The sequence below is a fragment of the Octopus bimaculoides genome, chromosome 17 (assembly GCF_001194135.2).
Source record: "Octopus bimaculoides isolate UCB-OBI-ISO-001 chromosome 17, ASM119413v2, whole genome shotgun sequence".
Lineage (NCBI taxonomy): Eukaryota > Metazoa > Mollusca > Cephalopoda > Octopoda > Octopodidae > Octopus > Octopus bimaculoides.
The window spans coordinates 373,944-386,908 of record NC_068997.1 but is presented as its reverse complement, the minus strand read 5'-3'; the positions used below and the strand labels follow the sequence as shown (position 1 = coordinate 386,908).

Sequence of the window (12,965 nt, the reverse complement as noted above, 5' to 3'; positions counted from 1 at the left end):
TAATGGTGTGTGTGTGTGTATGTATACATTTGAAGTCATGTTGTGATATGTATGTGTGTATATAGTAGTGTGTGTATGTGTGTGGCAGTGAATATGTTACATGTGTTTGTGTGTGCCAAGCATTATGACAGTGTAGTGTATGTTTGTATCACAGGAAGTGTTAACTCAGTGCATGAGTGTGTATCAGTCATGTTATGTCAATCTGTAACTGTACATTAGATGGTGTGTTACATCAGTAGGTAAGTATACATTGGTGTTATGTCAATAGGTAAGTGTACATCAGAGGTCATGTAACAGTGTGCAAGTGTATGTCTGTTGGTGTGTTATGTCAGTGTGTAAGTGTACATGAAGTAGTGTGTTATATCTGTCAGTCAGTGTGTTTATATGTAAATCTTCTTCTGGCAGACCATCATGAAAATGTTGATGACAGGAAAATCTGGAAAAGATAGGGCAGGTGTAATGATACCAATTCCTCAGTATCCATTATATACAGCTACTACTGCAGAGTACAATGCTTATACAGTAAGTATTTATTTAAATTATTTCATCTAGTTTCACTTGCAAGAGTTGGGTCAAATTGAGGCTATACTAAAGATACATTCTGAAAATGCCAAACTGTGAGATAGTACCCATGATCTCATGGTTAGAGAGTAAACTGCTAAACCACTCAGCCATACACACATGCACGTACGCGCACGCACACACACGCACACCCCTCACCCCACATATTTTTCACTACCATCTTTTCTCTTTCTTTTATTCTTTCCTGTCCCTCTTTCTTCTGATGAAAGACTAGTGTCCAAAATGTCAAGACACTTTCCCTTCTTTTTAAGTGTTTAAACTAATGCATTTATTAAACATTGGTCCCTCCAGTGTTGTCTTTTTATGCTCATTGCCTTCTCAATATATACAACCATGATCTCTGCATCCATGATCTCTGCATCCATGATCTTTGCGTGTAATGCTTATATGGTATGAAGTTTTTGATATATACACAAGTATCTACACATAGATGTGCACACACTTGTACACACACATATACACACACACATGCATAAATATATTAACCAGTTTTCTGTTGTTTTTCTCCAAGATCAGCTACTATTTAGATGAGGACAACAACTGGGCTCTGAACATTCCCGACCTTGAGAAATCCCTCGATGCTGCACGTCCACACTGCAAACCTCGAGTCATTGTTGTTATAAACCCTGGAAACCCAACAGGTGAGATCTACAAGAATCCATTGCCTATTAGTTGTATCATGAATGTTTCTTTGATCATTGTCTGTTTATCTTCTTATAAGTTACTGTTCTTTCGAACATTGTCTCCCCAATAACATCTGGTGTACTAAAAGGACTTTGAGAGGTTTCTTATCTCTGTTATTTCAGGTCAAGTGTTAAGTCGCAAGAATATCGAAGACATCATAAAATTTGCTAAGAGAGAAAACCTCTTCATATTAGCTGATGAAGTAAGTACTGAATTCATAGTTCCTAGTTATTCAATGAAGGAAGGACACAAGTTGAAGTGTAATGAAGCATTTTAAGGTGGTGGGTGACTTGGTTTGGACTGGGTTTTATGATAGAAATGTTATTGTTTAAGCCTTTTAAATCAAAGCAAATTGATGTTTGTACATTAAAGAAGACAGAACCGTTTTTATAATAAACACGAAAAGTATCAAAGTTCTTGTTAATTCAAATTCTTTAAAAAAATATCTGAATGTCGTCAGTGGACTTAGACAAATGTATATTATATTTCCTAATATCAAGGACTACAAATATATACCTTAGTTTTGATTTGTGGATTTTGAGAAAAGAGGAAAATGAATATAGAAATATACACACACTTTACCAACATGTCCCGTGTGTGGCTTCGTGACAAAATATGTTATTGATCATTTATTGTCTTTTTATCTTTTATCTTTTACTTGTTTCAATCTTTAGGCTGCAGCTATGCTGGGCACCATTTCCTTGAAGGGTTTAGTCAAACAAATTAATCCCAGTACTTATGGCAAACCGCTGAGTTTCTGGGATGTAAACAAACCAATACCAGTTATCAAATAGTGGTGGGAACAAACAGAAATGCTCACACACACATACATACACACATATACACACAACAGGCTTCTACATAATTTCCATTCACCAAATACATTTTCAAAGGCAGTGGTTGGCCCAAGGCTATAGTAGATGACACTAGTCCAAGGTGCTGTAGAGTGAGACTGAACCCAAAACCATATGATTACAAAGCTATCTTCTTAGCCCTATTGCTATGCCTGCACTTATAAGGTCTGATTACATTTAGAACAGTAATGCTGAATTGTCAAGGAATATGTTAATAACTAAATTATTAACAGTGTATCTTGTAGTGATTTCAAAATACTGGATCCTATCAAAGCATCTAACCCATATTAGCATGGAATGGGGGCATAAAAATGATTATGATAATGATTGTGTGTGTGTGTGTGTCTTTCTCCTTGTTTTTAGCATAAATATTGCCATGATACAAGCATTGTTTGTTTGCAATTTTCTGTGTAGTAATATTCAGATAAGGAAAATGTTAGCCTTGTTTGGAAACAGGTATATAGTAGTGATAGGAAGGGCATACAGCTGCAGAAAATCACTCATCACGATCATCATCAACATCATTTAATGTCCCTTTTTCTAGGCTGGCATTGGTTGGAGAGTTCAGCAGGCACCGACAAGTCAGAGGACTGCATCAAACTCTAATGCTTTCCTTGGCATGGTTTCTACAGCTATTCCTATATACGTATCATTATATTATCATTGTTTTAACATCTACTTTTCCATACTTGTATGGTTCATTAAAAATCCATTGAGGCAGACATTCTATGACCCATCACTGGTTTATAGTATCAATAATGCCAAGAGTGTATGTCAGGAAGGTATGTGAAACTTGGCAGGGAAACCAGTAGACCAGTGCTTTCAAACTAAAGTACTTTGTGTGTTATTCACAGAAACTTCCTTATCATCTTGCCATTGTTAATACAGTAAGCTAGTTATTGCTCACTTTGTAATGTGCAATGATATTATAGTTCCTAAAATTTGATATAAAATAAATGCATAAATAAATATGTCTTTGAAAAACTAACTCTTTATCTCTCTTTTTCTCTCTTGGTTCTCCATTAACAGGTCTATCAAGACAACGTTTATGATGAAAACTCCAAGTTCTTCTCCTTTAAAAAAGTCCTCACAGAAATGGGACCTGACTACAACAATGTGGAGTTGGCGTCCTTCATGTCTTCTTCGAAAGGATTCATGGGAGAGTAAGTCAAAGAGTTAACTTTTAACTTCCTCAGTAATGAACATTCATGACTAACATAGAAACCCCCACCTACTAGCAACAACAACAACAACAACAACAATCATTTCTTATATAGGTACAAGGCCTGGAATCTGCAGGGATGGGGTTAGTTTATTATACTGACTCTAATGCTTCGGGTACTTAATTTATGTGCCCTAAAAGGATGAAAGGCAAAATTGATCTCAGCAGAATTTGAACTCAGAATGTTGAGATGAACAAAATGTCACTATGCATTTTGTTCAGCATGCTAATGATTCTTCTAGCTACCACCTTAATAATAATAATAATGATAACTAGCTGGACCCATGAAAACTCACTGTCTCTCTTTCTCTCTCTCTCTCTCTCTCTCTCTCTCTCTCTCTCTCTCTCTCTCTCTCACTTCCTCTCTGTCCTCCTCTCTCCTGCTTTGCCACTCACTTCTTCCTTTGAAGTAAGTGCGACACACATCACATGTACGTACGTACAAAAACAACAAGTTGGCATATTAATGTTATTGATAGTAATAATAATAAGAGCACTGAGAGCACAAACCTCCGCCAAGGCAACACCAACGTCCTCTCAATAATTAGCCAGAGATGATTTTTAAAATGAGAATATCTGAAATAAACTTGACTGCACACCACAACAACAACAACAACTGTCTAATGTGACTGATTGAGTATGAGTTCAGGACAACAACTGCTTGATATGAATCTACAAGTTGGCAATGCTCAAAGACTGATTGAGTGAACACAGAATGATTTGCTTGCTCTGCATGTATCTTGGACAAATTTGGCTGAAGGTGCTACCATATCAATAGAATTTATCCTGAACCAGCCATGCCTCCACTTTAACTGTACCATGGCAATGGTTTCTTGGAGCTATCCATAATCCTCAGGCTAAAAAGTCTTCTTCAGGATACCGTTTAATTGATCTTTGTCCATGACCCACTGTCTCCTTGAGAACCTCACTGCTTTATTTCCTCCCAACATTAACCTTCTATAATCTGCAGACTGTGTGTGTGCCTGATAACATTTCAGATGACTTATAATGGTTTCAAATTTTGGCACAAGGCCACCAATTTCTAGAGAGGGGATAAGTCTATTACATTGACCCAGTGTTCAACTCTGAAAGGATGAAAGGTAAAGACAACTCCCAGCTTTATTTGATTTCAGAACATAAAGTTAGGAGAAATGCTTCTAATCATTTTTCCCCGTTGCAGTAACGACTCTTCCAGCTCACCGCCTTAAGATGAGTAATAATGAAGATGATACGATCCATCTCTATCTAACCCACTTGCCTTCTATCCATTCTGTCCCTTCCTCCTCCACCCCTCTTCCCAACTGTTTTGATGGTTTTCTTTCATTTACTTCACTTCTTTTATCTAGATGTGGCTTTCGTGCTGGATATTTCGAAGCTGTGAACCTTGACCCTGAAGTCATACCTTATCTTAACAAATCAATATCAGCAAAACTGTGCTCCTCCGTACCTGGACAGGTGAGACTTGTTACTTATAGCTTTATTTTAATTAGTAAACATTAGCAGTAGTAGTAGTAGTTGTTGTGATAGTGGTGGTGATAGTAGTGGTAGCAATTTATTGTAATAAGACAAACTCTGTAGTCAACTTGGCTCATCACTCGTATGTAAATATGCATCCGCGCACACACACACACACACACAAGGTATATGTGTGTAAATGTCAGTGGAAACATTCACACACATATGCACATTGACCTCAGCAGTGTTGGTACCATGTATAAAGCACCCAGTACACTTCAGCATTCAGCTGAAGAAATCTTGCCAAAGCAGACCTTGGCACAGTCTTCTGGCTTGACATCGCCTGCCAAACCATCCAACTCATGCCAGAATGCGAAACGGACATAAAACAATGATGAGGATGGTGATGATATATTAATATGATTTTACACATGCTCTCCATCTGACATAGACTGAATGGGTTGTTGCAGTCCAAGTCAGTTCTTATTCACAGCACTCCACTCAGCTGCCAAAAATTAGTTGTACCTGCAATTCAAAAGGCCAGTTTTGTCACATTCTGTATCAAGCTGAATCTCCCTGAGAACTGCATTAAAGGAATGCATGTCTGTGGAGTATTCAGCCACTTACACACAAATTTCATGAGCAGGCTGTTCTGTTGATCAGATCAACTAGAATATCCATCATCATAACCAACAAAGTGCCTGTTTTATATGTTACACACTAAACCCCACAACCATCACTACCACTATTTTTTATGTTTGTTGGACATGCTATGTGCAACCATATACTTGGACAGATGAGTGTTTTCTCCAGTATTGTGTGGCTCCAGCCATCCTGGGCCTTCATAAATGTTAATGTAAACACACACACACACACACATAAATTTATGTACGTACATACATACATACATACATTCCAGATTACAAGTTCAGGTTTATACCTGTAATTATTGGGGCCCTGGGATATGTAACACACTAAATATCGATCTTGAGAAATTAGGCTTCTCAAAACCAGAAAGGAGAAAGCTGATTCGAAGACTACAGATTCAGTCCATCACTGGAACTGTAAAGGTCTGTAAAACTTTCCAGAAGTTTATCATTTAAATATATATGAGCATGTCTAGATATGCAACTATATGCATGAGAATACATACATAAAACATACAAATCTGCACATGCATGGATGCATGCATACCTACCTACCTACCTACCTACCTACCTACCTACCTACCTACCTACCTACCTACCTATCTACCTACCCATCCACCCACTATATTCCTTGGCAGTAATTAAACTGATCAAACTCTTCTAGAAGTCAAATATTGTTGAAAATGACCATCATCATTTTCTTTGGAATCGCAAACCTTGCTCTGCTCTGCTCTCACTCTCTCTTTCACTCATTTTATATATATATATATATATATAGCTGTGTGTGTATATAAAACCGGAAGATGTGTGTGTGTGGTTCTGAGTGTATGAGAACTACATGAGACCAAACTAGGCCTAAATCCATTTATTCATATTATCAGACATTCTTGTCCTTGTTAAGTTATGATCCTTGACTTATTTTACTATTAGGAATTTTGATGGTATGTACTGCTCTGTCTCACTCAATAATAATAATAATCCTTTCTACAATAGGCACAAGGCCCCTGGAAATTTATGGGAGGGGGCTAGTCGATTATATTGACTCCAGGTGCTCAACTGGTACTTATTTCATCGACCCCAAAAGGATGAAGGGCAAAGTTGACCTCGGCAGAATTTGACAACAACAGTAATAATAGTTTTTGATTTAAACACAAGGCAAGCATTTTGAAGGAAGGGGATTAGTCAATTGCATCAATGCCAGTATTTGAATAGTATTATATTTCATTGAACTTGACAGGATTTAAACTCACAACATAAAGTATCATAATGAATGCTAGAAGACATTTTTCCAACTCCCCAATGATTCTGTCTACTCACTGTCTTATGGCAACAGTAATAACATGTCAGTTGTTATCTGTAACTTATGCTTTATCATTAGAGTTCAATAACTGGTGCATCCAGGAATTATCATAGTTACTTGTGATAACATAGTAAATGATAATATCAACAACAATAATTATTATTTCTAATTTAGGCACAGGGCCTAAAATTTTGTAGAGAGAGAAAAGTCAGTTAAGTCGACTCCATTATTTGACTGGTACTTTATATTATTGAGCCTAGAGGGATGAACAGCAATGTTGACCTTAGAGGAATTTGAACTCAGAATGTAAAGTGCTGGAACATATATTGTGGGATATTTTGTTTGCTGTTCTAACAATCCTGGTAATCTATATTGCATCATCTGGAATGGATAGATATTAAGTGAGACATGTTAATGCTCTAAAAATATTTCTTGGGACAAGAAACTTCAGAATTTTTAGAATTCTATTTTCAGTCTAAGACTTTTTGTTAAGGTTTGCAAGTTCAAGGAAGGTTAAAAAATTGGCATGTTAGATCCATATTGTGCAATAATACTAATTTCAACAATAGTGACAGAAACAACATAAAAAGTAATGGTTTCAAATTTCGGCACAAGGCCAGCAATTTTTAAGAGGAAGGGTAAATTGATTACATCAACCTCATTACTTGGCTGGTACTTTATTTTATCAACCCCAAAAGAATGAAAGGTAAAAAATCAGCAGGATTTGAACACAGATCATTAAGTAATTTGCTCAGTATGTTAATGATTGTGCCAGCACACTGCCTTCATATAATTATAATAATCATCATCATCATGAAGAAGAAGAACTGTTTTACTCAATAAAGAATACATGAGAAGAATTAGGAAGGGGAATCTAAAACAAAATTAAATGGAGGGAGTATTGTCAAAGCAATGAATACTTAGGCTGTGTCAGTATTAAGATACTCTGCTCCCTTTCTAAAATGGACAATAGTCGAGATAGAGAACTTAGAACTAGGAAGTTGCTCACATGCCACCCTAAAAGTAATACCAACAGATGGTGGGGTATTTGGAATGTGAAAAACCCCATATGATCCCCAATTTAAAGACAGTAGAGTGTTTGTATTAGAATAAATCCCAATATAGGGTCACGAAACCCCTAAATTTAAAAATGATAGGGTGTTCGAGATGGTAGGGGGATGGAGTAGTATTATTTGCTACTTTAGACAGGGGAGATAACTATGTCAATCATTGTTATCAATTTTATGCTCTCAAAAGACAAGAGACTTATGTCAGTCAAGGACAATTTCTTGTATCTGGAAACTGTTTTGTTTTGTTTGAGTTTTTGTTTCAACAATGGACATGCTAATTACATACGATTGCTAGACACTTTTATATATCAGGAGATCCTGGTTTTCGTGAAAATAATAGAATGAAGGAATCTATTTAAAGGAAGTTTTTGTTTACTTTTTTCACTCTGATCCCGGAGATCTATGACCCAGTACCTCCAAGATCTTTAAAACATGTCTCTACTTATACATTCTTGACAGTCCCCTTCATTCTATAAAACAAATGGCTATGATTTGAAAGAGATTTGGTTACTATTTCTTGTAGGTTAAACAACATCATAAAAGCTTCTTCTCTGGCGTGAGGTAGTTGAAATAAGATTGAAGAAAGTCCAAAGAATTCAACAAAAATGTTCTCTCTGTCATGTTCTTATGTTCTTACAATAGATGTAAGGGCAAGGGCAGTAGTAGTGATGTAGTGGCAACAGTGGTGGTAGTGGTGGTGGTGGTGGCAGTATTGTGGCAGTAGTAGTCATAGCAGTGCACATGGTGGTGGTACATACTGTAACCCATTTAGTCTTACAGGCACCATCCAAGACTTCATCTTTGTATATTGAATGTTAAGAATAAGTCAGCTTGTCAGAGACTTTCTCTCTCCAATTCATATATTCATACAAGTATTTGAACCCAGCTACTACAAAGTGTAACCAAACACTTGTCAGTTTTTATGTGCTGTCATTGATTCAACAGCAGGTAGTTTGTCATCCCTATTTACAGATCAATGGACTGACATTGGGAGTTAAGTGTTTTATCCACTGACATGGTGCAATGATGGCTACAGGGAATGAAACTGACTTCTCATCTGATCAACCAGAATCCTATTGAGTCTAGCAACCATATCTTTGTCAATAAACTCCTCTAACATCTTTAAAATATGGGCCATATGTGTTGAGTATAACCCGAGTCCACAATATAGATAAGATGCTATGAAGGCCCAAGGTGAATTTATTCAGTCTGTTTTCCCATGCTAGCATGGGTTTGAGGGATATATTGTTGCAACATTGTCTTATAGCTAGATGCCTTTCCTGTCACTAACCCTTATCTGTTTTGCAAGTAGGTTATCCCTTATTTCACATGGCTTGAAGGCATGAAGTGAGCAGTTGATTTGTTGTCAGAAGAAATGACAACAGCAACACAACTCACTGCTCATAACTTTTGTTGAGTGCAAATGTTAGCACACAGACACAAACATACATGTATAATGGGCTGCTTTCAGCATCTGTCCACCAAATCCACTCAGAAAGCTTTGGTCAACCTGAAGCTATAGTAGAAAACACTTACCCAAAGTGTCATGCTGTGGGACTGAACCTGAAACCATGTGGCTGGGTGGTAAACTTAACCACACAGTTATGTTTTTGTTTATGATCTATGGACATTTTGTTCAACTGAATACTGCCATATCACCAGATTTGCACCAAAACAATCAACAGCTCCCAAACAACAGCAACAAAGAGAATAATGATTAAGTTACTTTACTCCACTTGTCCTGACCCTCAGACAATGACAGTTAGCAAGTGGAACGTTGAAAGCAATGAACTCAGACAGACACTGTGCTGGAGTGTTACAGTCAGTGTATGTTTGATATTCTGTGTGATGTCTATAAGATATCACATAACCTATCACTGGATTTCTCATTGATCTTTTTGTTTTATGTTTTTCTTAAAGGCCCTTATGGATGTGATTGTCAATCCACCAAAACCAAGTGAGCCATCATACACACATTTTATGCAGGTAATTTTACCTTCTTAGCCCTCCCTTTTTCTTTTAACCATTTTGTGACCCTTGTTCTGTTAAAATACACTGCCTTTATTTCAATTTCTTTTGAAAATAATGAAGAATTCAGTAAAATAACATTGTCACTATTAACCCTGTTGTTTCCATATTTCTGTTGAAATACTCCGCTTTTGTTTCAATTAATTCTGAAAATAATGAGGAATTTAGAAAAATGTCTTTGTCATTGTTAAGGTGGTATTAGAAACATAAATTATCATAAAACTTTGATGTTTTAGATCACCTTTACCTTTTTGTTACCATATTTCTGCCGATTAAGTCTATCCCCAAAGATTAATTCTCTCATGACAAGTTTAGAAGGTGATGGATTTGGAAGTTTTTACCAAAAATATTGTTCCATTTTGGTTAATATTTTACAGGAGAAAGAAAACGTTTTGAGTCAACTGAAAGAGAAAGCCCTTTTGACAACAAATACATTCAACTCAATTGAAGGAATGAAATGTAACACCCTCCAGGGGGCAATGTATGCATTTCCTTGCATCTTTTTGCCACCTAAAGCCATTGAAACTGCAAAGGTAAGTTCACTAATAATTGATTATTTCATTCACAACATCTAACAGGTTATAGATAATGAGATTTAACTGTATGCAGTTAGATGTTGTTTGTTTGAAACTGTTAGTATCTCTCATTAGCAACATAAGAGACAAATAAAAAATATTATATTCTTACCTTAGGAAGCCAAACTGTAATTAACAAAACTAGTTCAATGAATATGATACTCATGAATCTAAAGATCCCAGCCTTTGTAATATGATAACATAGGTGCAGGCATGGCTGTGCGGTTAAAAAGGTCACTTCTTGATCATGTGATTTCAGGTTCTGTCCCACTTAGTGGCATCTTGAGCAAGTTTCTTCTTCTGTAGCATGACCAAAAGCTTGTGAGTGAATTCAGTAGATGGAGATTAAAAATAGCCCATCATATATATTTGTGTGTGTGTTTGTGTCTCCTTGTTTTGACATTATGCAATAGTTGTCAAAAACAAGTGTCACAGTCATACAAGCAATGTCATTTGTTCTCAGTCTTACGTGAAAATAAGTTTGACCATGGGAAAATATTACCTTGCTTTGAAATAAATGATGGTTGGAGTCAAGAAGGGCATCCAGGTGTAGAAAATTTGCCTCAACAAATTCCATCTTTCCCATTCAAGCATGGAAAAGTGGCTGTTAAAACAATGATGATGATGAATACCAATAATAATATCTGGGACTTAGATCTGTCACAAACCTTCAAGATCATTAGGATAAGTAACAGGCTTAAAAAAAAACAAAACGTATAGGGGTCAATTCATTCAACTAAAAATTCTTCAAGGCAGTGCACCAGCATGACTGCAGTCTAATGTCTGAAACAAGTAAAATATAACAGATCATTAAACTAGTGGTTAGAACTGAATTAACATGAAATTTTTAATGAAAGTTTTAATTTAGATAATTTTGAAATGGTAAGTTTGCATCATAGGACCAGGGGTGGTCTCCGGTAGGTTGGTATCAAAAATATTTAGATGTGCTTTCTGAGTCATAATAAGTATTTAGACATAAATATTTTGAAGTATAATTCTTTGAGACACAAATCTACTTAATATAAGCTCTCAAAGAGACCAACCTTACTGTCCAGTTCTAATTTCTGAAAAAGAATCAATTAAAACTCATAGAGGTCACTTTATATCAAAGCCTCTTCATATGTTGCTCAACCTACTGAAAATAACAGCCAAATCCCTCTCAACTAACACCACACCGTTTTAAAATGAACATCATCATCATCATCATCCTCATTTAACATCTGTTTTCCATGCTGGCATGAGTTGGATGGTTTGACTGGAGAAGGCCAGCCAGGGCACTATTTGTCTGTTTTGACATGGTTTCTACGGCTAGATACCCTTCCTAGTGCCAACCACTTTACAGAGTGGCACTGGGTGCTTTTTATGTGGCACCACCATGGATGCTTTTAAATGGTGCTTGCTTGAGTGCCTCTTATATGAGACCAGCACTGGTGCTTTTTAGATGGCGCTTAGCATAAGTGCTTTTTACATGGCTCCAACACAAGTGCTTTCCATGCAGTGCCTGCAGAAGTGGGTTTTTTTTTATGTGGCAGCAGCATAAATGCTTTGAGATAATTAACACTTTCCTACATACTTATAAAAAGATAGTATATTTATGGCTTGAATGGTTTTGGATATAGACCCATTTGATCTGGGCTAACATAGAGGCTAAACAACAAGTTAATGTATATTTTAGCAAGTCATGAAGGCCATACAATCTTGTTCTCCTTTTCTTTACTTTTTGTGTTCTTCCATCTGCCTAAGAAGTCTTTGTTGCCTGTTTCAACAGTTAATATTGTCTCTTTTTTTTTTATATATATATTACCTACAGTCTGTGGGTAAAAGCCCAGATTTCATCTACTGTTCCGAACTGTTAGAAGCAACAGGAATTTGTGTTGTGCCAGGAAGTGGATTTGGTCAACAAGAGGGAACATACCACTTCCGTTCAACAATATTACCTCAACTGAATGAACTGAAGAAGATGATGTGTGGCTTCCAAGAATTCCATGAGAAATTCATGAACAAATATAAGTGATGTGTTGTTGATGATGAGGATGATGACAACATTTGTAATGTATACGACAATGATGATGATAATTATGACATCTTGTCAATTTAAACAAGGAAAAGAATAGATTATATTTTTTTATATGTTTATCAATTTTTCTTTCTTTAAAAAAATTTTTTTTGAGAAATTTAAAAATTTTATATGTGTTTATTACTTCAAGTTTTATTATCGACCTTCTTCTCCCCCCTCCCTCTGACCCTGTCTTCCAAAGTGCAGCTCTTTTTCTGTCATGTGGTTCCCATTCAGTGCTGATATTTTTATGTTTTATTTTGTGCACACACCCACACACACTCACATATATATTTATACAAATGCCGAGTATAGATCTGGGAAGATGGGAGGATCGATCATAGTTCAAATAAGGACTCAATACACAATTATGTAGAGTGTATATTTTATTGTTGTTGTTATTATTATTATTATTACTATTTATTAATAATGATAATAATAGTAATAATAATAATAATAATAATAATAATAATAATAATAGCAACAGCAGCA

The 12,965-nt window shown here is 36.1% G+C and overlaps 1 protein-coding gene across 1 annotated transcript; it reads left to right on the top strand.

Annotated features, from left to right (window-relative positions):
• The first annotated feature begins 384 nt into the window (after window positions 1-384).
• Window positions 385-12,551, top strand: LOC106869325 (alanine aminotransferase 2). The gene is made up of 8 exons (XM_014915027.2): window positions 385-522; window positions 1,094-1,223; window positions 1,389-1,468; window positions 3,150-3,283; window positions 4,689-4,797; window positions 9,735-9,800; window positions 10,220-10,375; window positions 12,228-12,551. The coding sequence occupies exons 1-8, from the start codon at window positions 412-414 to the stop codon at window positions 12,429-12,431; spliced, it is 990 nt and encodes a 329-aa protein (XP_014770513.1). The 5' UTR covers window positions 385-411; the 3' UTR covers window positions 12,432-12,551.
• The last annotated feature ends 414 nt before the right edge of the window (window positions 12,552-12,965 follow it).